At 45.3% G+C, this 27,978-nt stretch overlaps 1 protein-coding gene across 3 annotated transcripts in view; it reads left to right on the forward strand.

Moving 5' to 3' along the window:
- Positions 1-2,519: 2,519 nt before the first annotated feature.
- The window catches only part of ACACA (acetyl-CoA carboxylase alpha), a gene marked incomplete at its 5' end in the record, with an annotated part of 100,579 nt that continues 75,120 nt past the window's right edge, over positions 2,520-27,978 (forward strand). For 2 of the 3 annotated variants that reach the window (XM_080630175.1, XM_080630173.1), the window contains 24 exons: positions 4,959-5,091; positions 5,709-5,847; positions 6,071-6,180; positions 6,614-6,695; positions 7,334-7,432; positions 7,994-8,100; positions 8,797-8,904; positions 9,407-9,616; positions 10,179-10,349; positions 12,168-12,329; positions 12,621-12,784; positions 13,607-13,757; positions 14,259-14,362; positions 14,623-14,704; positions 15,838-15,983; positions 16,886-17,036; positions 18,377-18,511; positions 18,956-19,102; positions 19,577-19,765; positions 20,349-20,449; positions 21,019-21,107; positions 21,959-22,083; positions 26,174-26,287; positions 27,817-27,930. In XM_080630175.1, coding sequence (XP_080486301.1) covers positions 4,966-5,091; positions 5,709-5,847; positions 6,071-6,180; positions 6,614-6,695; positions 7,334-7,432; positions 7,994-8,100; positions 8,797-8,904; positions 9,407-9,616; positions 10,179-10,349; positions 12,168-12,329; positions 12,621-12,784; positions 13,607-13,757; positions 14,259-14,362; positions 14,623-14,704; positions 15,838-15,983; positions 16,886-17,036; positions 18,377-18,511; positions 18,956-19,102; positions 19,577-19,765; positions 20,349-20,449; positions 21,019-21,107; positions 21,959-22,083; positions 26,174-26,287; positions 27,817-27,930 — 3,126 coding nt within the window. Of the gene's footprint in view, positions 2,573-4,958; positions 5,092-5,708; positions 5,848-6,070; positions 6,181-6,613; positions 6,696-7,333; positions 7,433-7,993; positions 8,101-8,796; positions 8,905-9,406; positions 9,617-10,178; positions 10,350-12,167; positions 12,330-12,620; positions 12,785-13,606; positions 13,758-14,258; positions 14,363-14,622; positions 14,705-15,837; positions 15,984-16,885; positions 17,037-18,376; positions 18,512-18,955; positions 19,103-19,576; positions 19,766-20,348; positions 20,450-21,018; positions 21,108-21,958; positions 22,084-26,173; positions 26,288-27,816; positions 27,931-27,978 lie in introns of those variants that run through there. The other variant, XM_080630174.1, reaches the window with a different exon arrangement.

Genomic DNA, 27,978 nt, shown 5'->3' on the forward strand with positions numbered 1-27,978 from the left:
CCTTTGTTTGCCAGCAGGCCTAGGGACTGAAGAGGGGGATGGTTTTCATATGCTTTTTGCCTTTTGGGCTCTGAGTAGTGTTACGTTTAGGAAATGAGGTTTGTAGGGAGCGTGCGTGTTCCATGGTAAGTATTGTATGAGAACAACATCCTGGGGTAGTGTATTTTTGCAGGGATGTCGCAGCAAATCGTGGCTCTTGATTTCCCAGCAGTGAATTCAGCTGAGAGGGAGCAGGATGAATGGTTTTGAGCAGTGCTGAAGCTGCTCCTGTAACGTCAAGCTGTGTGTGTACGTGTGGTATTTGTTTCCTCGCAGCTGCAATGCTCAGACACTGTTTGGCTTAGGGGCTGTGGGTGGGGCTTTTGGAGCAGATACTTGGGAAACTGCTTTTGTGAAGCCTGAAAAATAACCTTTCAGTGGTACTGTGTATAAATTTTAACCAAATCAGGATCAGAACCGGAGGAAAGGTAACAAAGCTGTAGATCATGCAAGTGTTTTGTTTTGAAAATGATGAAATATAGTATTTACTGCTTCCATCCCTGGCAGTGTTCAAGGCCAGGTTGGACACAGGAGCTTGGGGCAACCTGCTCTAGTGGAAGATGTCCCTGCCTGTTTCAGGGGTTGGAACCAGATGAACTTTAATGTCCTTTCCAACCTAAACCAGTCTGGGATTCTATGAATATCAGGTTGGGTTTTGCTGGTCTTGTGTGCTGGGGATCAGAAGAGAAGGTGGCACAGATTTTCTCAAGCAGAGTCTGTAGGTTCATGATTCTCAGCCCTTATGATGGCTTCTTTGGACCTGATGGAATGGTGGGTTTGTGGTGGCCTCCCTGCAGAGGTGAAGGGAAGTGAGAACCTGGGAGAGCAGAGTGTCATGGCTCGATCTGTGCCTGCTGGGTGTGGGAGCAGGGTCTGCAGCACCCCTGGGTGAGTGCTGTGGCCAGAGGCTCCTCAGGATGGAGCCAGTACTGATTTTTCTCGCATACTGCTGTTTTAAAAGGAATTAAATGGGAAAGCTGGGTAGTTTGAGCAGTTCTTCAAATAGGAGCAAAGGCGGAGAGGTGAGAGAGGCATTTAGTTATCAGGTAGGTATATAACGTTGGGGTTTTCTGTTTCTTCTTTCCCTCGCTCTCTCGTCTCCGGTGATTTCTCACACCTCTCACTACCACAGTGTGTCGCTGTCCCCTTTATCCTTCTGCTCACAAAGCTTGAGGAAGCTGGATCTGCAGAGGGTTGTTTTGCCTACACTTCACCGGGCACATGCTGGTCGTTGCTGATTTTGTCTCTGCTGTTCTTAGCTCCCTGTCCCCTGCGGTGACCTTACCTTGCCCTCAGGCTTCCATGCTGTCATCATGTGAATGTGACACTTTTCCTCCTTGTTCCTTTTTTAAGTGATCCTCTCCTGGGTGATGTACTCACATTCCAAGAGTGCGTGCTATGGAATAAAAGCTGTGCCGCCCGCAGATGGCCCTGCACTGGAACAGACCCAAATGTCATGGAATTGAGAAATGTGATCTGATTGCTGTGTCTAGTTCCAGGCCAGGTTTGCTTCTCACTGTACTGCTGCAGTCATCACCCTTATCCTGGCCCTACCCCCAAACTTGTAGTTTATGTATTCACATGTGCTCAGTACTGAGCAAGCTTTATTCCTTTCTCCAATGATGTTATTGAACCTTGGAACACTTTATTTTGATAGCACTTGGAGGAATCTCATTTCCATTTTATAGGTGGAGAAACAGAGGCACAGAAGCTGTGACTTGTCCAGATCTCCCAGCTTCCAAGCTGATGCCCAGTGTGTTCTGTTGTCTCTTGGCTGGATCACTACTGTGCCCTGTGTGCCTGTGCAAACTGTGCCTCTGATTTTCTTCTTGGCACCTCTGGAATTGCTTTCCTTGCCACCTCCTCACCCCTCCTGGAAATGTGCTATTAAATCCTATGTGTGGCTTGAATTCTCTGGGCAGACCAGCCCCTGTGCTGCTCCTTTGCTGTTGGCAGTGAGGTGCCTGCTCCTATCTAGGTGTGTGGGTTTCTCTGGATGCTGATGGAGCACATGGGGACACCCTGCCGTCTCCACTTCCTTGCATGACCTCTGCTGTGGGGAGCAGGAGCTGGGGCTCACTGCTGCCTGGAGGAGCCGCCGCACATCACCGGGGCTACAGCAGTGGTGCTGGGTGTTAAGCCTGGTTGCGTAACCTGTAGCTTATTTTCTCTCTTTCCTGATTAGCTGCTTTCCTCTGAATGCAGAAGGGGGAAGCTGCTCCCCGCACTGTGCGTGCTGCGTCATGGGAGAGTGGCTCACACACAGAGAGGGGTGGTGGAAAGCAAGGGACAAAGGTTAGAAGAGCAAAGCAATCTGGGAAGCGCCGTGGCTTGAAGGAGAACTGCACGAGTGCGGGAGGCTGTTTGCAGCTTTCTCCTGCAGGGGTTTGAGCTGCAGGGCTCTCAGAATCAAATAGCAGCAGAAGCACTAGAGGAGTCGTAAGCGAGCCTGAAATCTGTTATTCCCTCACTGAGACAGCATGGAGGATTCTGCAGAGCAGAGTCAGGAAATGAGGTATCACATGCTGCAAAGGTAAGAGTTACGGATGCGAGTGTCTCCTCGGTGCCGCAGCTCTGCTGGGCTATACACATAAAGATACACAAAAAGTGGGAATGCTGCTCCGCATTGGAATGCATACTGCTGTTTTTCCATGTTCATTTCATCCTTTGAAACCTTGCCAGTTACCTTGAGGTGTCTGTGCATGCAGTCTGCAAACAGGATGCTAGAATACATCTTAGTGGGGGAATCAGTGTTAAAAGAGTTGGAGATTCCGCATGACTTCCTTCTCTATCAGTTCTGAAGGATAGATGGGTGTTTTGGAAGGTCTTGTCTAACAAAACCCAGCAGCTGTGAGCTGGTGATTAGGAGGCATGGCTCAACTCAGCATTTATTCTGTTTTGTTTAGAGCTCAGTGTTCTTTTTGCTGTGCTGCCCAACTTCTGCCTCATCTTACCCTGCAGAAAAAGAATCATCTCTCCTGTTTTGACGCTATGTGCAGCCAGTGGTTATTAGTAAATATAGCTAATGTTCTTGGTATATTTGCTGCCGCAAATGAAACTGAACTCTACTTGCTCATAAACAAGTGTTTGTGCATTATTTTGGATGATGAACCTCTGGTTCTTTTGACATTTCAGCTGGAGCAGTGTATATATGTGTATAGTAGAAACCACTACAGACAGGATAGTTCCTATTCATGTGTGTTCACAGATTCTGACCCTAGGATTTTGATCTCTTTTCTTCCTATTTTTGGTGTGACTGCCCTCAATAAACCTGCAGTGAATAAACCTGTCTCACTTGTTGGACTGTGCTCCTTGACATAGAGCCTGACCCTTTTTAAATATACAAATCTAGTAGAAATTCAGCCTTAACTGCACCTTTCCTCTTTTTCTTGCATGTTAGCTCCTCTCCTTGAATTCCTGAGCTTATCACAGCAGACTGCGAACTCTTGCTGATAGGAACAAGTTTTAACTTCATTGACAGTGTTTGTCTCTGAAAGTGCAGTTAAGAAGAAGGGAAAGTAATACAGGGGAGAAGCTTTGTGCACTTCACTTTGTGCCTTTCTCTGGGTATCAGCTAGCAGGTTACTGGACTGGGTGTGCAGCCAGTTGAATATCCCAGAATCTCACTGGGAGGCAAGCATCTGTTTTTGTAGCGTGCTTTAAAATCACCCCACTGATCTGGTTTTCCTGTTACCTTCTCCACTCTTGGCTTCAGGGATCGCTTCAAGGCCTCTTTCAGTCTGCACAGAACAGGTTTTCGCTTATACCAAGACTCAACTTGAAGTCAAGCATGGCCATTTGTCATGGGAGAGAAAGACTGATGTGTCTGAGCTTCAAGGGCTGCTTTCTTCTTGTTCTGGAAAACCTTAAAAAGAAAGTCAGGGTTTGCCACAGTAGAAGGGAGGAACCTGCTTCGTCCTATGTGGGATAGATTGGCATGTCTTTATGGTCAGATCTGGGCATTGATCTTGCCTTACCTGAAAATGTCACCTTTCCTTCTCATACAGGTCATGGTTGATTATACCAGATTTGGCACATAGTTTTTTGAGTAGGTTGTTCTAGATGACATGGGTCCAGATCTTCCTTGTTGATGTGTACTGCAAGGTGTAGGCTGTTTTAGCACTGTGATCGTTCTGAGGAAACATGCGTAAGACAAGAATCTGGAGTTAACCAGACACTTGCTACAGTTTGACCAAGGCTTCTTTCATCAGCAAATTTCTTAATCAAAACGCATGTTACTGATGCAGAGTTAGGAGGGTCTGCATTCCAGATGGGTAAATCTTCATAGGCCATAACATATTTATGGGGAAAAGTGAGGGGCAATCTGCCTGTTTCAGGCTGTCACAAAGTGCCTCTAACAGCAGCTCATTGCAGCCGGGTTGCTCCAAACCTCATGTGGGGCAGTGAGCCCCACAGTTACAGCTCTCAGCTACCTGACCTCGGTGGCTGTGCTCTTATGAAAGGAGAATTCTAGATGCTGCACATGGCTTGGCTTGTCCTTGGCTTGGTTTTCCTGTCATGCCCTCCCTGTGGTGTTGCTCAATAGTAGCAGCTCTCCAGCAGCTGATCAGGGCAGAGGTTCCTGATGGGTTTCCCGTGGCTCAAGGGCAGCCAGCAGGGCCCGCCTGGCTCCTAGGGACTGATGCTGCAGTGGCACCACTGCTCTGATAGCACTGACCCCCTTGGTTGCTGTTGGGTCTTCCCAAAGCACTGAGTTGTTTTTTAAATACCTTTCCACTGTTCATCCCTCCTTCCTAACCAGTCATCCCTGTAAAAGCTGGGGACCAGGTCCTGATGGCCTGGAGGCAAGGAGTGATCTGCTTCTCTGCCTGAGGAATATGGTCGAGGGGAACTTTACCAATGCTCTGTGTACATCTGCACTGCCAAGTTGCCTTTTTCTGTCTCCCACAATTCCCTAGGCCCAGCATGTCTGGTTTACACCTTGTAAAGCAAGGCCGGGACAGGAAGAAAGTTGATGTGCAACGGGATTTCACTGTGGCTTCTCCAGCAGAATTTGTTACTCGGTTCGGAGGGAATAAGGTTATTGAAAAGGTAAATTATTGACCTTTTTCTCTTTAGCATATTGCGTTGTGTTCCCTTCTCTTGAGCTAGGATGTCTCTCAAGAAGGCTGTCCATTGCTGGTACCAAAATCAGTACTCCTGAACTTGAAAGCTGTGCTTGTGCCTGTAACCACTGTGTTCCCATTTCATTTTCTATGTGATAAATAAACATCCCATTGTTTTAGTTTAGTGTGACTGGGGAGAAGTTGAGTGAGCTGGAGCACTTGTGCAGCTACAGAAGGATTTATGGAGAGCTATAACAAAAGTAGACTGCAAAACCACTGAGAAATATTTAAAAATACAGAATCATTTCATGGCTGAGGTCTCTTCTTATCAGGTATTGGAAGTTTTAAGTACTTGTTAGGCCTATTCTCCTGTGTCCTTCTGCTCTTTAATCCAGATGACACATAATACATAAAAGTCTTTATGGTCAAGCAAGAGCCCATTTCTAAATTGACTGATGGCCTATTAAATGTTCTTGCTGAATTGAATGCTGCCCAAGGAAACTGCGCAGCCCCAGAACTGGACCAAGAGTCTGCAGAGAACTGTTTTCATTGTCTTTTGGTGTTGTTCAGACTCTGTTTCATCCCTGCTTCTAACGTGCTCAGGTGCTGATAGCAAATAACGGCATTGCAGCAGTGAAGTGCATGAGGTCCATCCGCCGGTGGTCCTATGAGATGTTTCGAAACGAGCGGGCCATCAGATTTGTTGTCATGGTGACTCCTGAGGATCTGAAAGCAAATGCAGGTGAGTTGTGAAGACCAGTGAAGGTGTAAAACCCTCTCCTCACACAGACCTCTGTGCCCACAAGAAGTTCAATGTTTGCCCTTGCATTACATCCCATTCTGGCAAGTAACTGATTCTTCTGGGAGGAGATGGAGTACTTCCAGTGCTGTAGATTTAGGGAATTTTGGACCAAGTCCCGTTTATTAGATTTGCATTCTAAAAGAGCCCTTCTTTGTGTTTGCAGAGTATATTAAAATGGCAGATCACTACGTCCCAGTTCCAGGAGGGCCAAACAATAACAACTATGCAAATGTGGAACTCATTCTTGATATTGCGAAGCGAATTCCAGTGCAGGTGAGAAGGGTCAAAGGTAGTTCTCAAAACAGGAGCTAACATACTAAGCAGTCTTCTCTCTGGGGAGAAAGGTTGAAGAAATTGAAATCACAGATCTGTGCTAGCACCAGAGGGCACAATGCTTATTACAGTGCAGTGAATTTCCCAGCATGAATATCTACAGGAGGTGGAAGGTTCCCTTCAGCCTTTTGCTTCCCTGCACTTAGTTGCTCTTCGACACCTTCCTGCAGCAGCCTTCTTTGACTTGTCTACAAGATGCAAGGCACTAGCCCTTTAAACTGCACTTACCGTGTAGTTCAGGGGACTGGTCTGGCTCATGAATGTTATGAGGCTGTTTCCAGTGGGGAAAAGAAAGATGTTAAGTATCTGCATGCTTCCTATTTCCACTTGGTCTCCTAAAACAAAGAGTAAATTATGCTATTTTCTTCTGCAGGCTGTGTGGGCTGGCTGGGGCCATGCGTCTGAGAACCCTAAACTACCAGAGCTTCTCCACAAAAATGGGATTGCTTTCATGGGTGAGGATATACTCTTCTGATCTAATGTCTGGTCCTTATTTTAAGATGGAGAAGTTTAGGGGGGGAAAATCCTGAGTCTAAAAGAGAGCCATGAGGGATGGTTTACAAGTGCAAGGTGGATGATATATTCTTTACGGTAGTCAGAGCAACACACTGTGCTGTCTAATGGTGTAGTCTGTTACCAGTCATTGAGGCTAATGAAAACAGATAAGGTTTGGACATACGCTGGGAATTAGTTCTTGTATGGGAGAATTGGCAAGTTCTCCAACATACCTTTGAATATTGTGGATACAAAATCAGACAAGATTCCTGTTAAAGCAGGTTGTTTCACAAGCTGAACGTCCCTCTTCTCATTTTGAAGAGCGTGTTTGTAGTTAGGGTTTCTGGAAAGAGTGGAGTTTTCCATGAACAGTCCATGAAGTTTGAGATCCGGTTAGCAGTGTAGTTAACTAAGTGCTGGAGATGTTTGGTGCAGTAAGCTTCATCCCCTGAACCACATGATTCTGCATGTTAGATGAAGTTTTGGACACATGCAATTAGAACTAAAGATAGGCATGAAACCTAGATTAGACTTCTGGATGTTTGCCTGCTGGCTGCTGTCTCTTGTGTTTCTTATGTGTTATTTTTGCTCTTTGCAGGTCCTCCAAGCCAAGCAATGTGGGCCTTAGGAGATAAAATTGCTTCTTCGATAGTGGCACAGACTGCTGGCATTCCAACTCTTCCTTGGAGTGGCAGTGGTAAGAAGGAAACTACCATGTGTTTATCAAGATCATTCTAGTAGTTTTTTCTTCCCTACCTCTGATCTTTAAGAAGTGTCTCTGCACAAAAAGGTGTTCCAAGGGATGTTCCATCTGTTTAGAATTTCACATCTGTATTTGAGGCTTAGCTACTGTGATATATATGGGCATGCCAGGCAGAATTTACATGTTGTGTAATGGGCTGTAGGTCTAACAGAACAGCTGTACTATCTGGCATTTCTGCAGTCTTCTAGCATGGAGCGTGTAGTTTTGGAGCACATGGCCAATACTCTACTTCCATGGAAGCAGTATGCAGTTTGGAAAGACACTAAATGACAAGAGAGTTGCAGAGGGGAAATGAAAGAGAGTATAACTTGTTGCATCTGCTCCCCAGGAAGCAGAAATATCTCTTTGCATTCTGCATTCTCTCTCTTCTAAATGCTTCCAGACCAGTTCCTTGTGGAACTGGTTTGTTTCTGCTGTGACTGTGACTGCTGTTTGTTTCACTCATGTCTGCTGTGTGAGTTCTCCCGAGCTAAGAAGATGCTGCTGTTATTTCAGGTCTTCGAGTGGACTGGCAGGAAAATGATCTTCAGAAGCGTATTCTCAATGTTCCTCAGGAGCTGTATGAAAAAGGCTACGTGAAAGACGCGGACGATGGACTGCGGGTGGGTGGCTGGTGTTCTGGAGGTATTTGAGGTCTTGCTGGAGAGAGCTAGAGGTTTGATGTGTTTGTAATAGGAGGACAAACTAGAACACGGGTGTCAGCCTCACAGAGCTGAGTCTTGGAATCTGGGAAGTGATCCTTCACATGGCCCCATCCTGCAGAATTAGGTGGGAATTCGGAGAGAGACAAGATATGGAACCAGAGTTGTATTTCACGGAGGACTCTCTTCTCATTTTTGGCTAATGCAGGGAGGAGGTGTTTTTAATACCGACCTATGACCTCAGACTTGATCTCATCTTTTGTTGAGTTTCTCTTTGAGGAAGATTTCTGGAATAAGAAATATTCCTGGCACAATGCAGGATTTGGGAGTTTTCCTTTGTGAAGAAAGGGAGTGGGATATATGATCTTTGCGTTACCCAGTGCAACGACTTCCTGTATTTTACAAAAGCTTCTCTGTGAGTTTGTGAATTTAATGACCAAAGATTTTGTGATCGCTTTGAGAAGCAAGAGTCACAAAAGCACTGCTCCTTTTTCCAACTTCAGGCATCCTCTCAAACTGGGATATTTGGTTTCTATCCCAGTCATGTCTTGGTTACTGAATAGGCAGGCATAGAAGCTTGGACACAAATCAACAGGAAAATAAAGATCTTTTCAACCATTTTGTACTTACCCATGTTTTTCTGCCCATCTTGGTCAGGCTGCTGAGGAGGTTGGCTACCCTGTCATGATCAAGGCTTCTGAAGGAGGAGGAAAAGGAATTAGGAAGGTTAACAGCGCAGATGACTTCCCCAGCCTATTCAGACAGGTAACTTTTCCTGTTGGTTTGTGCTGTCTTGTTCTGAATGCTCAGGTTGGGTGATTCTGAGACCTCTGTATCAGAAACGTTAAAGAGCTGAAGAAGACCGCATTATGTGGCAGAGAATGTTTAGCTACTTTGAATAATGAGTTCGTGCTTTCTTTGCTCTGTATGTTGGCAGGATTTCACTCCGTCTACATGTCCAGTACAGTTGTCAAATGCCCAGACTTCACTGGAGATGCTGAATAAATCCAAGTAATGGAGGGCATGAGCAGCGTAACTCAAAAGTGTTGAGGGACACAAGCCTTCTTTAGCTTGTGAGTTACTTAGGAAAGCTGAGAGGAAAGGAAATGGTACTGTAATTGTATACAAGTGAACAAAGTGTATTCTCAGCCTTAGGTGGCCCAGGGGAAACATGATGGATGTTCCTTGCTTAAAAAATCAATTGAGATGATTGTGACTAAGGTGCTTACAAAAAATGATCAGTGTATTTGTGTTGTCTCTGCTGTAGGTTCAAGCTGAAGTCCCAGGCTCTCCAATCTTTGTGATGAGACTGGCCAAGCAGTCCCGGCACCTGGAGGTGCAGATCCTGGCGGATCAGTATGGCAATGCCATCTCGCTCTTTGGCCGGGATTGCTCTGTGCAACGCAGGCACCAGAAGATTATTGAGGAAGCACCTGCTTCTATTGCAACTTCAGTGGTGTTTGAGCACATGGAACAGGTGAGGGGGGCTCTGCAGGTTCTCTTTGCCTTGTGAGACTCCAGAAACAGGCAGGACTTAGGGTTTTTTTCTGACATCATTGAGTGAGTTTTGCACTCTTGAATCTTTTAAAGGAGCAATATAGGGTTGTGTGTTCCACACTGGTTAGCGTGGGCTCACATTCCCAATGGGACTCACATTCCAAAACTGACTGAGTCCACCATGAAATAATATGACAATAATTTAATACCATGTAATATGACAAAAAACATTTAAACCACACTTTTCTCCTATTTTGGTGGTACATGCATTTTAAAGGCTGCTCCATAGCTGTCACATTAAAAGCAAGCTGTAAGAGTTGCGTGAATTGTTTGATGCTGAATAATAAATATTTGCTTCAAACTCTGCCTTCTGTAACTTGTAAATCAAAGCTCCTGTGCCATGCGCTTTTCTCTGAGCAGTTTTTAGGCCTGTTCCAAGCTTTTGGGTGTTTTGGAATGCTAACCAGAAAGTCTGAAGTAGGAGGAACGGATGAACTGAGCGCAGTGCCTGGAAATCAAATACTCTTTTTCCTATATCCTAGTGTGCAGTGAAGCTTGCCAAAATGGTGGGATATGTGAGTGCTGGCACTGTGGAATATCTGTACAGCCAGGATGGCAGCTTCTACTTTCTGGAGTTGAATCCCCGCCTGCAAGTGGAGCACCCCTGCACAGAGATGGTGGCTGATGTCAATCTGCCTGCAGCGCAGCTCCAGGTGAGTCAAGTGCCCAGGCCCTGGCTCGTGGAGGCTTTCAGAAGTACTCAAGCTGTATGAAGAGGCCCAGGCATGAAAAACCTGTTCTGCTGAAGGCTTAATAAAACAGGGGGGTGGATTGTTGTCTGAGTCAGAGTTCTGTGTTAAAACCAGATCACATACTCACACTGCAGATTAATAGATTGTAGTACTGATAGAGGAGAGAATATAAAGCCAAGTGTTAGAGAGCTCTCCTAAATATGGCCTATATCTGCATGTGTGAATAGGTAACATGGCATGTCCACATTTCCTCCTCTACAAAACACCCAGTAATTCAAAGGCCTATTTTGGTCCTCCTCTACAGAACACCCAGTAATTCAAAGGCCCATTTTGGTACTCTTTCAGCTTGGGATTGATCTTTTATGGCTGGAGCAAAGCTTTGTTCAGTATTCCAATGTGTGTATATATATATATGTATATATATATGTATATGTATGTGTATATATATGTATATGTATGTGTATATATATGTATATGCATATGTATGTGTATATATATGTATATGCATATGCATGTATATATATGTATATGCATATGCATCCATCCTATTACAACTGCTTCACTAAGTTATGGCCTTGCTGTTTGGCTCTTTCTGATTTGGAAAGCTAAGAGAGGTTATTTATTCTCTAGTTGTTTCTCCTGGACTGCTTCAGGTAAAAGGAGTGTGAAGAGAAGCAATAGAGGAATAAAACACAGAGGTAGGAAAACTGGTTTAAGGAGATGTTGTGTGTAAGGAAACTTGTCTCAACAGTCTTTAGCCAGGACTTGTAGGTCGAAGGAGGTGATCCTGCTCCTCTGCTCTTGTGAGATTCCACTTGCAGCACTGTGTGCAGTTCTGGTGTCCTCAACATAAAAAGGACATGGAACTGTTGGGACAAGTCCAGAGGAGACCACGAGGATGATCAGGGGCTGGAGCACCTCCCGTATGAAGATAGGCTGAGAAAGTTGGGGCTGTTCAGCCTGGAGAAGTGAAGGCTGCGTGGAGACCTCATAGCAGCCTTCCAGTATCTGAAGGGGGCTACAAGGATGTTGGAGAGGGACACTTCATCAGGGACTGTAGTGGTAGGACAAGGGCTGATGGGTTCAAGCTGAAACAGGGGAATTTTAGGTTAGAAGTTCTTCCCTGTGAGGGAGGTAAGGTGCTGGAACAGGTTGCTCAAGGGAGTTGTGAATGCTTCATCCTTGGCAGTGTTCAAGGCCAGTTTGGACAAAGCCTTGGTTTGGTGTGGGACGTCCCTGCCCATGGCAGGGGGGTTGGAATGGGATGATCTTAAGGTCCTTTCCAACCGGAATCATTTCGTGATTCTATGACTAGTTCAACTTTAAGCGCTGAAAGTATTTTGTGAAACAAGTTGACAAGGAGCCTTCTGTCTCATGAGGACCTTAATATAACGGGCATTATGTGTGCTCATCCTCAGCTGAGCCAGCACTGGCCAGCTTTCTCTGGAGCCTTTTAGTCACTCAATGGAAAATACTGGCTGAAGGGCTTAAGGTGTATATTACATTGAGCTCAGCTGTCCTGAGAATTATGAACGTTCCAAGATATGTCTATGGAGAAGGCTCACACCAGAAAACAGGCATGTGCGTATATCTGCTCTACTGGAACCGCAGCATCAGCTTCTGCAGAGAGCTGGTGAAGTTAATTCCTCAAGGAATAGGCACTCTCAGCCAGGAGGGAAACTTACTTAGTGGTGCTTTATTATTTGCATAATCATAATCACTATTATTATCACTATTATTATATGTACATTTATATATTTCTATTATATTTTTCCTTAGATTGCCATGGGGATTCCCCTCCACAGGATCAAGGATATCCGAATGATGTATGGTGTTTCTCCGTGGGGAGATGCATCTATTGACTTTGAGAACTCAGCCCATGTCCCCTGTCCCCGCGGCCATGTCATCGCTGCACGTATCACCAGTGAGAATCCTGATGAGGTGAGTGCTTTAAACTCATAGTTACTGATCACACGCTGAGAACTGTGGCCTTACACCAAGGTTCAATCCCTGCTGCTGCTCCTTGCTGAACATTTTGGCGGCAAGTATAAAGCATTCTTCCTTTATCTCATTTAGCTGATGGTTCTGTTTAGACGCAGCCTGAACTTATTTGTGTATATGTGATGTTGCAGCACAAAAGTGCTCTGGCCTTCATAACTCTGATTACTTCCCTAATTCTGGATTATTTACTTTTTCTTTAGGGTGTATAGCAATGTCTGTCTGTCTTTACAGGGATTTAAGCCCAGTTCTGGAACAGTTCAGGAACTGAACTTCCGCAGCAATAAGAATGTCTGGGGCTATTTCAGTGTGGCTGCTGCAGGAGGGCTTCATGAGTTTGCTGATTCTCAGTTTGGTCACTGCTTCTCTTGGGGAGAAAACCGGGAAGAAGCCATCTCGTAAGTAGTCAGAAAAGGGGGAGAACCTTGGTAATTGCTTGGTTTTGTCCTCTGATCCAAAGTGCCATGGAAAAACATGACTGCTTCCTTATTTGTAGGAGTTTAAAGTTTCCCTCTTTACCTTGTTTTCCACATCATGGTCAGGCTTCTCATCCTGTCTTGATTTGTGGTTCCACTCTGTTGCACCTACATTTCTACACTTTTTGCTTAGTTTATATCTTACCTTTTTGTTTCATTCCTGCCTTGTGTGCCTACTGCTGGGATATGATGCAGCTACTGTTGTGTTGAAGTCCTTCCTAGAAAGCATTTGGGTGGAAGGCTTCTAACAGGACAAATGCTTGATAACTTGTTAGGCCAGTGCCTTATAATGGTTTATAAACCAGTGAGCGTCTTCTTGTCATATGGAATGAGGAAGCATCCAGTCACAAGACAGGACTGTCTGATCTGTCATCTAAGCTCCTTTTGCATCCATAGCCTTTTCTCTCTTCCATTCTTTGTGGGATGGAGACCACATCTGTCTGTCTTATCTACGCTTCTGACATGTGATAAATGTCTGTGTGGTAACAGTGGGACCGCTGGATTTATAGCTTGGCTGGCTGAGCTGCTCTTGTTCCCACCTGCACCAGATTGGAGGATATTAACATTCTTTCATTCCCAAGCTTGTTATATGGGATCTTGGTCCAGCGCACATGCTCTTCTGCTCTTGCCTTCAGGCTGTTTTTTCCCAGCAGCTCATAGAGGGGGGAACTACCTGAAGTTAACCAGTTTGTGCATTGTTGCTGTTAGTATGGGATAGATAATAGGTTTTCTTCTCTCTTTCAGAAACATGGTAGTGGCTTTGAAGGAGCTGTCCATCCGAGGGGATTTCCGAACCACTGTGGAGTACTTGATTAAACTCCTGGAAACAGAAAGCTTCCAGCAGAACCGCATTGACACAGGCTGGTTGGATCGACTTATTGCTGAGAAAGTTCAGGTGCAGCTGCTTCCTTTACAGACTATAGATTGGGGTGCGAAGGGAAAGGGGATGTGAGGACAAGCTTGGTGCATGGTGATTGCAAGAGGATAAGGATTTAGGAGTGATTAATTTCTACGTATTGCTTTATAAATTAATATTTTCATTGGCCTTAGTTCTTATTTATATCAAACAACTACTCAACCAGCATGAGATTGACCAGAAAAGCATCTTAGTGCACATGGGAATTAAGGCTGGTATTTTGTTTTGCAGTTTGGGACAGATTTAGTGGACATGTAGGTGGAGCCTCAAGGTGTGATCCAGGAATTAAGAAGTGTGGTTTTCTTTGAAGGAGTTACAAATGTAATTGCTTCTATTTGTATTTGCATGGATTCCTCATCAATTAAGAGAGGTTGGCCGTGAACCAGAAATAAAACTGAGATTAGTTGTTTCTGCAAGTGTTGTCCAGAATGGACTGAGGCTAAAGGAGATGGAATGGTGTTGTGTACCCTTCCTTTCTAGGCTGAAAGACCTGATACCATGCTGGGAGTGGTGTGTGGAGCTCTGCACGTGGCTGATGTGAGCTTCCGAAACAGCGTCTCCAACTTCCTGCACTCTCTGGAAAGGTAAAATTGCTGAGAAGCCAATAGTCATGAGTTGTGATTTACAAGTTTGGTTCAGGTCCAGTCCAGAAATACACAGAGCTTGTTGTGTGCTGACTGTTCTCTGGCAGACTCTTCCTAAGAAGGGATGGTTTAAAAGCTTGCTTCCATCTCTCTGCTAGTGTTTTCCAAACTCTTGCATGCATCTTTGAACCTGCTTGGGCCCCTGGTAGCAGTTTGATGGCTTCTAAAAGACCAGTTTTGTTTTATATTTCACTTTCAAGGGGCCAAGTCCTGCCTGCTCATACACTGCTGAACACTGTGGATGTGGAACTCATCTATGAAGGACGAAAGTATGTGCTGAAGGTATGATGTGCAGTGTGGATACCCATCCATCTTCTTGTCTCTTTTACTTAGAAATGCCTGTGCTGTTCTTGCTTAATCTTTGTAATGTATAATTACTGGAATTAAATCTGTGCAGAGTTCATTTTCTCTGCTTTAGTGGGGTTGGGCAATCAGTACGATCTCCCTTATGATGATATCCCATCATGTCTTTCCATTGCGATATCTCTGTAAATGTTTTAATCTTTCAGGGTCAAGAAATGCTCTGTATAGGGTGAAGAAAACTTTGTTATTGACAAAGAATACTGCCTGTTGGTTGACCAGAACTTTCAGTTGGTGTCTCTGAACATGTAGATCTATTCTGTTGGTGTGTGAGCCCAGTTTCATCAGCATGACCAGAGTCTGTAGTAATTTTTCCCCTTAGTGATGCTTTTTTCTTTGCTGTGTGCTAAAAGACCATGTTAGAAACACTATTGAGAGGTTTCAAAACCAAGTGTACAAGGGTTAGGAAATACTAGACTGAAGATTGCCTGGGCAATCTCAATGAGCTTACTCGGGCAAATTTATTACAGCAAAGCTTTTAATGACATGACCATACACTGCTTTTTGCAGCTGTAAATATTCTGCACCTCCATGATTGTATTTTGGCACCCCTTTGGTGAGAGGCAGTGAACAGCACTAAAGGGTGCTCTAAGCATTTAGCCAGTTCGTCAAGCAGGAGCTCTGTGGCAGAGGCTGTGGTAGGATGCCTTTCTCCAGGGAGAGCTTTAGCTGCTTTCTCCATGGGACAATCTCTTTCTTGTTGCTTCTCTCATTCATTAGGCAATATTAGTACATGACTGTGCCTTTTATATAGATTAGGGTAGAAGAAATGGTATATGATTGCATAATCAATCCTGTACTATTAATACTTAGGTGTGAAAGGAATTTAATCAAGATTAATGGACAGCATTAGTTCTAGCATCTCTCAACTGCTAAATGCTTGGCCTTGTGATCCCAAATTCTTGTGCTTTTCCCGTCTAACATGAGAACAAGTGGCTCTGTTCCCCTTCAGTTCCCACTGTTGGAGTGCTGGAAAACTGTCTGTTGTGGCAACCAAGGCGCTATAAATGCTGGGTTCATTTCATGGGCTCCGTACTGTTCTTGTGGACCTGCAGGTGACCCGACAGTCTCCCAATTCCTACGTGGTGATCATGAACAGCTCCTGTGTGGAGGTGGATGTGCACCGGCTGAGTGATGGAGGACTGCTCCTGTCTTATGATGGTAGCAGCTATACTACCTACATGAAAGAAGAAGTGGACAGGTAGCAACCTGTAAAGATCACTGTTTAATTTGCATGCAAGGCAGAATTAGGTGTATTTGTAACTTTACACATCAGTTGGGAATGGAAGGCTCTGCTAGGAAGTCTACTGGGTGTAGCATGGATGAGCTTAAAGGGAGAAGTTGCCTTTACCTGAAGAGCAGATCTTGGCTACTGTTAGAGCAAAGATCTGGATGTCTGTGGAGTCCATGTTCTCCTGCTGGTTCTTTGAAAGTGCCCTTTTGGGTTATAAAAAACCCAAGCAAAAACCAGAATATGAAAATCTTTAAAATCCTTGAAACCCCACAAGTGCCTCAGAGACAGACCCAAGATTTGCTGTTTCAGTGCATTCCCTCAAAACTCCCTGCAGGGATCAGAGCCATAAGGTCCGTAAATCTCCCATCTTCTGGAACATGAACCAGTGCCCCCTCTACTGGTTTCTTTTCTCTGACAAACGTAATGAGTTTACACGGAGAGTTTGGGTCACTCCTGCTCTCTTCAGCTTTGTGCCGTACACAAGATGATTTTGCATGGGCAGTTTGGTGCATGTGTTGAGTGTTATGTGTAGCAAGTGTCATCTCCAATAACACCAGGCTTTGTTTATATGAAATCTGGAACTTCCTTGGTCCTGGTTCTGACAGTGAGTGTTTTGTGGAGAAGCAGCACAAAAGTGGCACGCAAACAACCTTGCTAAGGGCTGTTGTGTCTGGTTTCTGATCCTTGACTTCTATAGTCTTGGTTTGATATGGTTAATGTGAACTTTCAGATGCAGGGCTGGGCCTTTCAGCTTGGAAGAGTTGGCTGAGGGGGTTTTCTTTAGAGCAGGGAAAGGGAGAATGCATTTTCCCCTTTGCATGCTTTCCCCAAGAAATTCTGTTGCAGTGATTTATCCCTTTCTTTCCCAGGTATCGCATCACTATAGGGAACAAGACCTGTGTGTTTGAAAAGGAGAACGATCCCTCCATTCTGCGCTCACCTTCTGCTGGGAAGCTTATCCAGTACGTGGTGGAGGATGGGGGCCACGTGTTTGCTGGCCAGTGCTTTGCAGAAATAGAGGTAAAAGAGTCTCAGAGAACTGACTTGGCTGCAGGTGCTGAGTCTGCCCAGGCAAAAGCTGGTGTGGGGGGTGAGAAATTGAATGCTTTGAAGCTGGGAACTGAGCACAAGGGATAAGTCACAGTATTTCCTTTCCAGACGTTGTTTGTGTTTTAACTTGGACTAACACAGGAATCAGCAGTGACAGTTGATGGGGTGGGGAAGAAATTAAGAGCTTAAGAGCTGAAATGGGAGTGCTGATGACTGTAGACAAAGTGATAAGCAAAATTTCTCTCAGGTAACCATAACCATGATTATGATCTTGCTGTGACACCAAGGTAGAGTGGTGTCCATGTGTACTGTGTTTTCTAGCTGTGGTGGAGTAAGGCTTGTCTGTGTGTAGACCACTACTTAGTACTAACACAAACTCAGAAACAGTCATATGACAAGATTAAGTAGCAAATTGAGAGTTCTCTGACTACCTGTTCATTTATCAGGTTGATCGGATGAGTTAATAAGTGTCACTCCTCCCTTCTCCCTTGGAAGTTCCTTAACTCTTGGAGAAGAGGAGGATGAACAATTTCTGCATCACTGTGAGGAAAGCAGGAGAGATTGTGTAGGAGTGAATGGCTCAAGCAGATTTGAGGGAGGGGAGGGTGTGTGTTGACAGAGGGGCAATTAAACCCATTGAGGACAATGTGTAGGAGAAAAATATCAAGCCAGAGATCCAGATATTTTATGTAAGTGCTTTTACACTGCAACAGAGCCGTGGCTAAGAAGGAACCACCTACTCAATTCCTGTGTTCCCAGTTGTGGTGTGTAGTATACCAATAGTAAAACTAAACCATCCCCCCTCATACCCAACCCTTCTGCACTGAAGGCAAAGAGCTTCCATGCTGATGTAAGGAAGAATCTCTGCGAAGAGCAGTCTGAGACCTGTGACCTCTAGAAAGCAATCCTGGTTCCTTCTGCTGGAAGTGAATGTGTTGCTGTAGCTTTTGCAAGTGGCTCACTGACCTCTAGCCTTTAGAGTGCAGTGAACTCTATTGCCACAGTAAATTGTATCTGCTTTTTCCTTTGGGTTGAATATGGAACCTTCATGAATACTTATTGGTCTAGGCAGTGTGGAACAGATGACATTCCTGCTACACTAGTTTGTGGCCAGTTATTCCATTCTACCATTCACTTTATTGTCTGGGGTTTCACTGTCAGTGTGTGTGTTTTTAAGCCTTTGAGAAAGTCTGACCCAAAAGGTACTCATGGAGCTCTGCCTGTGGTAGGACATTGGCTGCTGGCTCACAAAACTAGAACCACTGAGGGAACGTGACAGCTGAGTGGATAACGTGTTTCCCTTGTTACAGGTAATGAAAATGGTGATGACACTAACAGCAGGAGAATCAGGCTGCATCCATTATGTCAAACGCCCAGGAGCTGTCTTGGATCCAGGCTGTGTGATTGCCAAGCTCCAGCTGGATGATCCCAGCAGGGTTCAGCAGGTGAGAAGTTGCAGGAAGTGCAGATGTTTGTTGTGGTTTTAATAGGGGAGTGATGTTGAGAGTGGGGCGAGATGATCCTGTGTGAGAAACCAATTTCAGATGTGTGCAGTGTACTGGAATTGTCGTTTTACCACTCATTTGTCTCAGGTGAGGACTAGAACTCAGATTATTGTCTCTTTCTTTGATTCAGGGTAAAGTTACATATATTCTTGTTCCCTTCTTACCTCACTAGTACTGTTGACCCATTTTGTGTGTGTACACAACATGGAACTGTTGGAGATCCAGCTCATAACCTTCCTATCTCTCAACCAAGTGCATTTTCCACTGTGAGAACCTTCCAGGTTTAATCTAAGTCTCCAGTTGAGGGTAAACTGGATGTTACCACCATGGATGATGCCATGCAGGTGGCTTAGTGACAAACTGTGCTGTTCGTTGTGTTTCCAGGCTGAACTGCACACAGGTACCTTGCCGCAGATCCAGAGCACAGCACTTCGAGGTGAGAAACTCCATCGCATCTTCCATTATGTCCTGGATAATCTGGTCAATGTGATGAATGGATACTGCCTGCCAGAGCCCTACTTCAGCAGCAAGGTATCCATTGGTTCTTTATCAGTTCAAGGTTAGGCTGGCCAGTTTGCATGTCAGGATTCAGCCAGTACTACCCTGCTAGTGCCAGCTCAATTCAGTTTGCTTTCTTAGACTTCTTCCCAGTCAGTCTCACCAGACAGTAAGATGGGAAATCCCATTGGTGGCACCCAAAACAAAGACAAGGAGTTGAGCTTGATCTTTACTGCTTGTCACTGCAGCCTTGTACATGGGAGCTACATGTGTAGCCAGCTGTGGTAGAAGTCCTAGAGAGAGGAGGTAAGAAGGTGGACGCATCTGAGTCAGCTCTTGGTTGAAGGTAGCACAGCAGCTGTGTCATCTACCCCAGCTCGCTCTCTCAATCCCTGGGTTAGCTGTGTGATCAAACAGTATTGAAGAAGACCTCAATGAAAAGCCTTAATCTCCCTTTTTGCTGCTTATTCTTCATGCTTGTCTTTACACTGAGTTGTCTCTCTCCAGGTGAAGGGCTGGGTTGAGCGACTAATGAAGACACTGAGAGATCCATCTTTACCTCTGCTGGAGCTTCAGGACATCATGACCAGTGTTTCTGGACGGATTCCACCCAACGTGGAGAAGTCCATCAAGAAGGAGATGGCCCAATATGCCAGCAACATCACATCAGTACTTTGCCAGTTTCCCAGCCAACAGGTGATGAAACCACACTTTATAGGGGAACAAAAATTGATTTGTGTTGGGGCAAAGAGATAGGGAGGAAAAGCTCCTTTAAAGTATCTGTAGGTTAGTTGAACCTGAAGGATGCATTTCAACATGGGATCTTCATGATGAAATACACTTACGTTATCACTTGAGCTTGCCTGCTTTGCCTGTACTGAAGGATTTGTGTTCCCTGCTCAGTGTAGCTTTAAACAGGTGGTTTGGCAGCAGTTTAATGCCATCAGTGGCCTTGTGGGCATTTACTTATTTGCTTTTTGCCTAGTGCATGTGCTGCAGTGCAACATGTAGTGTCAACCTTAAAAAAGAGTGATTGCAACTAAGGGAGGCCTGGTCGCATAATGAGATGTTGGAAGATGATTTCTCCAGTATATGATACTGTGCATTGATTTTTGTATCATTGTCAGGTCACTAACTTCCTTAGCACTTTATAAGGCTTTGGCCTTTGCTGGGGTGTGCTGGAGCTCTGGTCTGTTTGGAAGAGCTCTGTTTCTCTGCTGGTTGTTCAGCCAGATTGTCCCACCGGGACAGGGACTCTGATGTGATTGCTCTCTTTCAGATTGCCAATATCCTGGATAGCCATGCAGCCACCTTGAACCGCAAATCAGAGCGTGAGGTCTTCTTCATGAACACTCAGAGCATTGTGCAGCTGGTACAGAGGTGAGCCATTTTCAGGGCTGCTCCCTAACTGTTGGGTGATTGGTTGGGGTGTTCTGCTGCTGCTTGGAAGACCTGAGCCTGCTCATCTGTATTCAAACGGTTTTATTACGCTCAGAGTCTAGATCACGAGGAATAAGCCTGCGCAATTCCCTCAGGTCCACAGTGAGGAGTATGTGTGTGGCTCCTGTTTGCCTGTGGAAAGCACACAGACACATCCTTCCTTTCTTTCCCTTTGCCATATGAAAGATTTAACTTCTGTCCTGACACTGATCATGTCTTGGCCATTTCACCAAGCTGCTGGTGTGTGTTACACCTTCCAGTGTCTAGAGTTTTGAGTATTTGTAGAAGAAAAAGGACATTTGGTTGCAAAATATGAGCCTTGCTTCCCACAACATTAATGGCAGGAATCATGGATTCACGTAACAATTGGGGGTTTTAGGTATGCTGCTTTCTGTAAGCAAACAGGCTTGTTCTGCCACTCCTGGTGAGTGTTATTCACTTGTGGGTCTTCAGAAGCCGTGCTTGGCCAGTCTCACTCAGTGCTAGGTTTCACTTACTTGCTTCTGCAGGTACCGGAGTGGCATTCGAGGTCACATGAAAGCAGTGGTGATGGATCTGCTCCGTCAGTATCTGAAGGTGGAGACTCAGTTTCAGCATGGTGAGTCTCTAAGAACATCAAGGATTTGACTTCTGAAAGAACCACACTTGGTCCCAGAAGGTCCGCATGGACCCCCTTCAATAAAGACTACTCTGACTTTCTGGTCAGGGTTAGGGTTCCACCTGTAGAAGCTTCATATTACAAGCTTGATTTATTTCCTGATTCCTGAGCATCTGCAGCAAAATTAGAGTTGGAAAAACTGTTTAAATTCACCACCCTGTTTAGGTCTCTCTTGCCTGTTTATTAAATTCTATGGGAAGAAAATCACGTGCAGTAAAAGAACCCCCAAAAGATCACTGAGTCGTTTGCACCTGCAGTAGAACACCAGAAAGCTGTTTGCTGTTCCCAACAATCGAACTAAATGCGCTGCACTGCTGCATGCAGGCACAAGAGGGCAATGGAGTACTAGGTGATTTTGAGGCTCCAGCTCTTAACAGGTAGTTCAGATTCCACTCTTCTTTTGTCCTGCTCCATTACCTGCACCATCCTAATAGTACTGCAGCTTCATTTCCACTTCAATTTGCTGGTAGTAGAGGATGGTGTAAGTCTTTTTGCTGTTATTTTATTTTGGTTGTCATTGGAATGAAAGACTGAGCTCACCATTCCTCCCTTTTGAATTGCTCACAAAGGAGGTATTTGGTGTTGGAACTGTTTTAACTAGAGTAGGATGTTTAAATTACAGTTTGCAGTTGAGGGCTGGTGGAAGGAATGCTTTATTCTCAGAGTTGTGTGGACCATGCAAAGCAGATTCTCAAAACATGTATGGAGAAAAATAAAGACACATTTTGTAACAGGTATTTCTTAATTCAGGGGTGTGGAGACTGGGGAAAAATGTGCCTTTCTGATTGCAGGTCACTATGACAAGTGTGTCTTTACGCTTCGGGAAGAGAATAAAAGTGATATGAATGCTGTGTTGAACTACATCTTCTCACATGCTCAGGTCACCAAGAAGAACCTGCTTGTTACAATGCTCATTGTAAGTTGTCTGTTGGTGTTCTAGAAGTTTGCTGCTTCTTGTAGTTGTGTGTTTGATGCTTTGAAAGGTACTGAATTGACAGCTCTGTTCCTCAAAGATGGAAGCTTCTAACTACAGAAGCAGTGGCAGCAGAGGGGAGTTTCTTCGTGTGTTCTTCATGGTATGTAAGCCATGTGTTAGAGGAGACACAGGACGCACTGTCCTGCTCAGTGTCTGTGAACCTTATGGTTCATGACTGTCCTGCAATGGTTGCCTATGAGAGGCAAGTGATTTGTGAGCATCTGTGGGGGAGATAAGGATGCAGACTTCACTCTTACACTGGGAGGATACTAGAGGGCTATGACTTGGTTTAGTTTGCTTCTTCATCTCCAGAGGCCTCGGAGAGTTCCTGTCTTTATATAGTTCATGGTACTCAAACTGGAGTTGCTTGGAAAGCAAAGCAGTATGGTGCCAGCATGAAAAGCAGATGTTGTAATAGCAACATTTTTATGGTCCTTCTTTACTAATGAGGGTGATATCCTGATAGGGAATAGCATGAGCCAGCCCATATGGAGGCTCCTGGGGAGTTTCACATGTTCTTCCTTGATGAGCTGTAGTTTAGTCTTACAGGTTTGGTGGTGACTCTCTTGGCTTCTTCCTGGTTATGGTCTCAGTCTGATCTCAGGCCTGCAGTGGTACTTTTGGACCAGTATACTCTGATCTGCATGATGGAATCTGGCTCACTATCTCAGCACAAAGCTGGTCTCTTCACATCAGGCCTCTGATCCTCGGTATGGTGTCCAGGGGGTTTGCGAAAGGATGGGGAATGTCCTGGGGTCAGAATTCCTCTTGGACAGACACAGATTCCACCCTAGAAATACAAATGAATCCTCATACCAGCACCTGCCATCACCTTCAATTCTTCTTCTGGCTTGTTACTCCATGAAAACTCTCAGTTTCATCTACTTGAGTCCTACTAAAGGGTAAAACTCCCAGTAAATGACATTCCCAGGAAAAAGAATTAAAACCCAGTTGAGTCCTGTCTCCTTCATTTCATATTTCATAAAAGGCCTCAAGAACTCCTTGTCCCACAAAACGCTTTGAAGCAGGATGAATGCCCCCTTCCTGAAGGCAGGCTGAATTTAGCTGTGACAGACTGCAGCTAGGTATCCTGCTTTGTAAGAGGCTCATTTCAATACTATCTCCCTCTTCTCCACGCTCCTTTTCTATTTCATTTTACAAGCACAATGTGGGCTGGTACTGCTGAAAATCTGTCCAGAGTAGCCATGCCCAAAATAGCTCTCCAAAGCAGAAACAGAGTCATCATTGTGCTAGGCTGAGGCTGGGTTTCTTCAATTCCAATCTGTGAGGTAGAAGGACCAGTTCTTTCTTTCTGCCTCTCATTTCCCCCTCCTTGTTTTTGTCCTCCTCTTTTCCTTTCTTTCCCTCTCTGCTGTGCGGTGTGATTGTAACTAACACTTGCCTTAAGAATCTCATTATTTGAACACGGAGCCATATTTCCTCTGAGAATTCTGGAGTAGCTTGGAGCCGGGGCTGTTCATTTCTCAAGTAATCATGCTGGCGTGATGGAGAGAGAAAATGGCAGCTGTTCGCAGCTCAGGCCTTCAATTTGCTTCAGAGTCCAGTCACTCAAGTGTGTAATTACGTGGGGGTGCTGGGAAGGCGTTAGGCCTTGTCAAAGAGCTGGTTTGAGGCTTTGCTGCTGCCTTTGCCAATCAGTGCAGGCAGAGCCAGCGTGGTGCCAGCTCCCTGCTTCAGTTTGCTCTTGGCATCCTGATTGCTTTTCCCTAAAACAGGACTGAAACTTTGCTATGTCTGGTTTTTCACCTCTGGGCATGCTGTGTCTTGGAGGCAGAGATGTGTTGTGTCTTCGTGTTGGTGTGTGCTGGGAGACAGGGAATGCAGAGAAACGTCAAAGCCTTTTCCTTTTCCTTCCTCAGCAGCCATTCTGCCAACCACTGTCAGTTACTTCCCAATTCCTGGCCTAGGAATTATTACTAGGAAGAAGCTCTTCCCTGTGAGGGTGCTGAGGCGCTGGCACAGGGTGCTCAGAGAAGCTGTGGCTGCCCCATCCCTTGCAGTGTTCAAGCCAGGTTGGACATAGGGGCTTGGAGCAAGCTGCTCTAGTGGAAGGTGTCCCTGCCTGTGACAGAGGTGTTGAAACTGAATGAGCTTTAAGGTCCCTTCCAACCCAAACTGTTCTATGATGGTTTTATGGTTTCTACTCAAATAAAGGTCGACATCCCAGTTTGCAAGAGCTTAAAACACTCTGGAGAGATCCCCTGACACTTGGTGGGCTGTGGCATTTTGTTGCCAAGTTATTTTTGTGGGATGGTTTAAGTTTGTCCTCCAATGGCAAATGTCATATCAAAATACCTTCATGCTTATCCTGTTACTGATGTATACCTGGGAATCCATTAGGAGCAAGGGGCTCTGAGGATGGTTTAGCAATAGTGTCATGCTGCCATCTTTCACCTTTTTTAACTAGCACATTTAAAGCAGGATGGGAACTACTTCATCCTTCCTGTATGTGTTGAAATGTTTGCTGATCCAAGACTGGTTAGTAGCGGGCAACGATCTAGTAAGAGATAGTAGCTGTTTACTTTTGGAATCACATGTAGCATGAGCTGTAATTCATTAGGCAGTCTATGAGACTTGTATTATTTGTCTTCTGGGTTTTTAGTTTGTTTTCCCTGGCAGGCTTATCAGTGTAACCTGCTGCACAGAGGTTTCCCTTTTCCCCTTTCTATTTCTTGGATCTTCAAAGGGTCTTTTCTGGATTCTGTGTCTTTGACATCTCTTAAAGACACCAGCATTCTTTCCTTTTGCAAATCCCAGTTTCATCTCTCATTTTCCTCCTGTGATTAATTTACCAAGAGAAAAGCTGTTAAGTGCTGGAACAAGTCCAGAGGAGGGCCACGGGGATGATCAAGGGAGTGGAGCACCTCGCATATGAAGATAGGCTGAGAAAGTTGGGGCTGTTCAGCCTGGAGAAGAGAAGGCTGCATGGAGACCTCATAGCAGCCTTCCAATATCTGAAGGGGGCCTACAAGAATGCTGGGGATGGACTATTCATCAGGGACTGTAGTGACAGGACAAGGGGTAACGGGTTCAAACTGAAACAGGGGAAGTTCAGATTGGATATAAGGAAGAAATTCTTTACTGAGAGGGTGGTGAGGCACTGGAATGGGTTGCCCAGGGAGGTTGTGAATGCTCCATCCTTGGCAGTGTTCAAGGCCAGGTTGGATGAGGCCTTGGGTGGCATGGTTTAGTGGGAGGTGTCCCTGCCCATGGCAGGGGGGTTGGAACTGGATGATCTTAAGGTGCTTTCCAACCCTAACTATTCTATGATTCTATGATTAAAGGCTCCTAGAAGGTTTCCAGCTTTAGGAGTGAGAGGAAGAGGCTCCCAGGCCAGTGAGCCACAGTTGAGTCAAAGACTGTGGGTTTATTCAGGGGAATTATGGTTTTAGTTAGCTTTGTGTAGCCTTGTTAGAGGAATGGCGGGATCTTCCATTTCTGGTGTTGCTGAAGCTATGTCAAGTGTGTGACTGGGGAGTTGTGGTGTTTTGGGGGGTTTTGAGGTGGTTTTGAAGTGGATTTCAGGAGGTTCTCCTGCCAGATAAACGCCTTCTGTTTGGTCACCTTTCATGGTGAAGCTTTGTTAATCCTTACATGCAACAAAAGGCATTTCACTGTGATTAAATGCTCTTCGGGTTTTGCATTGCTGCTAGAGGGGAGTTCTAGTGCAGAACTGAAATTGGGTAATGGGAAAATGTTTTACCCCAGTCTGTGTGACAAGTCAGTATTTCTCATGTGTTTGCGTGCCACAGCACATGCTACAAATAAGAAAATGGGTGACAGTGCGAGTCTCGTCTTTCCTCTGTAGCTTTATTTATATGTGTAAAAGTATTGAGAGCCCAATACCTGTACCCTTGTCAGCACAGAATTACAGAGTGATTGAGATGGGGACCTGCAGAGGTGACGCTGGCCAGTACGTGCGTGTGTAATGCAGGTTTCAGCTCCTCTGCAGGAGGACAGGAGATGGTTTTCCTCTGTTCTAAGCGTTTTCAGTTCTCTTTATGTTTAGGACCAGCTCTGTGGCCGTGACCCCACCTTGACAGATGAGCTGATTAATATTCTGACAGAGCTGACCCAGCTCAGCAAGACGACCAACGCCAAAGTGGCCCTGCGAGCGCGGCAGGTAAGGGAGCGTGTTCAGAATCCAAGCTGATCCCTGCGAGAGCCAGGCTGTGCTGTTGCTGCTCAAATCCATAGGGACTGCTCCCGCTCGGAGCTCTCTCTTTTTGGAAAGTCTCTATCTCTTGATGTTTAGTTTGATTACTGTGCAAATGTGACGAGTAGATTACTGTGAGTGGCTTTAACAGTGAAATGAATTAACTGATGGTGAATCGCTGTGACAGGCTAACAAAGATTGCAGTGGATTCCCAACCACTGTAATATCTGAAGTGCAGATTACATTCCTTTTGTCCCTCCTCATCCGAAAGGTTTTGTCTGGCTCTTGACAGAGAGCCAGTTGAGAGTCGCCTATGGTTTGTGTGACAGAGGAAGTTGAAATATGTGGTTGCTGTGGTTCCTTCTGCCTATATAATCTGTGAACCTGACTAGCTCAGGCTGCCTGGAATGTGGAGGCAGCTGTGCAGTGAACAGCCAAGACATGAACCTGCTTTCATCAGCAGCCTTACAACTGTGAATTGGTGCGCACAGAACACGGAGAGAAATCTACACAAGAGCTACATGTTCCGTGCAACCACTAAGGAATTATTGCAAGGAATTACTTTGGTCTTTTGCAGGTTTCTTTTGGCTTTGAGTTGTGTTTTGGCAATCTCTTTTAATCTGAAAATAATGGGGAAAACTCCTGATATTGGCAGTTCCAACATTCTAGTACAGATAATAACCTGAATGCCAGATATCCACTTGGATGTTATTGTGAGCTTCCTCTTTAGCAGTTAGTTTGTAGGCAAGAAGGAATGAGAGGGCACAATGATTTCATGGTAATGCCAGCCCCATAGCCTGACCACTCCTCTCACTCCACAATCCCTATCTCTATTCTGAAAGCAGGGAAGCTGACACTTTGGGGATCACTCCTTTTATTTCAGAGCTTGACTACTGAAAACGAACGGGGCGTTTGAAGCTGCTCAGTGACTTTATGTTTCCTTCAGGATTGTGTTTGTGTCCTTGAACCATTCAGTTATTGAACTTCTCAGCAGCATGCTGGGGATGGTGCTGCTGTCCTTGTCTATGTCTTTATGTTGCTCTTTCACTTCATTTTCCCCTGCAAGCTGCTTCCCCTGCCTATCTCTGCATCCTTCATGTTGGGCACATTTAATACCTGGCACCAGTGTGTCCTGGTGCCTGTGCAGAGGCAGGCTCTGGTGCTGCTCCCCACAGCTGCTGCCTGCCAGCTCTGCTTTCCAATTAACAGCCGGTCAGGCAATCCCCAGGACTGCAGCTCTGCAGTGCTAAATCACATGCACTGATGGAACTTGATTGAAGCTGTTCCTTTGCTCCATGGGGAATTGCCAATAATACAAACGGAGCAGATACACAAATGAGGCTGGGGAGGGGAGAGAGTTTGCAGCATCAGCCAGGTGCCACAGAATTCACAGGAGAAACCAGCCGCCTCTGCAGGCTGGTGCTGCTCTGGAGGTAACAGCTGATGGCTCAGCATCACTCCTTCCGCTGACATCCCCTGTATGTGCTCTTCACCAGGTTCTCATTGCTTCCCACTTGCCCTCCTATGAGCTGCGTCACAACCAGGTGGAGTCCATCTTCCTGTCTGCTATTGACATGTACGGACACCAGTTCTGCATTGAGAACCTGCAGGTATCTACCACATTTCTCTCCTTGTTTCCCTGCTTTCTCCTCTCTGAT

Source organism: Psittacula echo (genome assembly GCF_963264785.1).
Source record: "Psittacula echo genome assembly, chromosome: 15".
Taxonomy (NCBI): Eukaryota; Metazoa; Chordata; class Aves; order Psittaciformes; family Psittacidae; genus Psittacula; species Psittacula echo.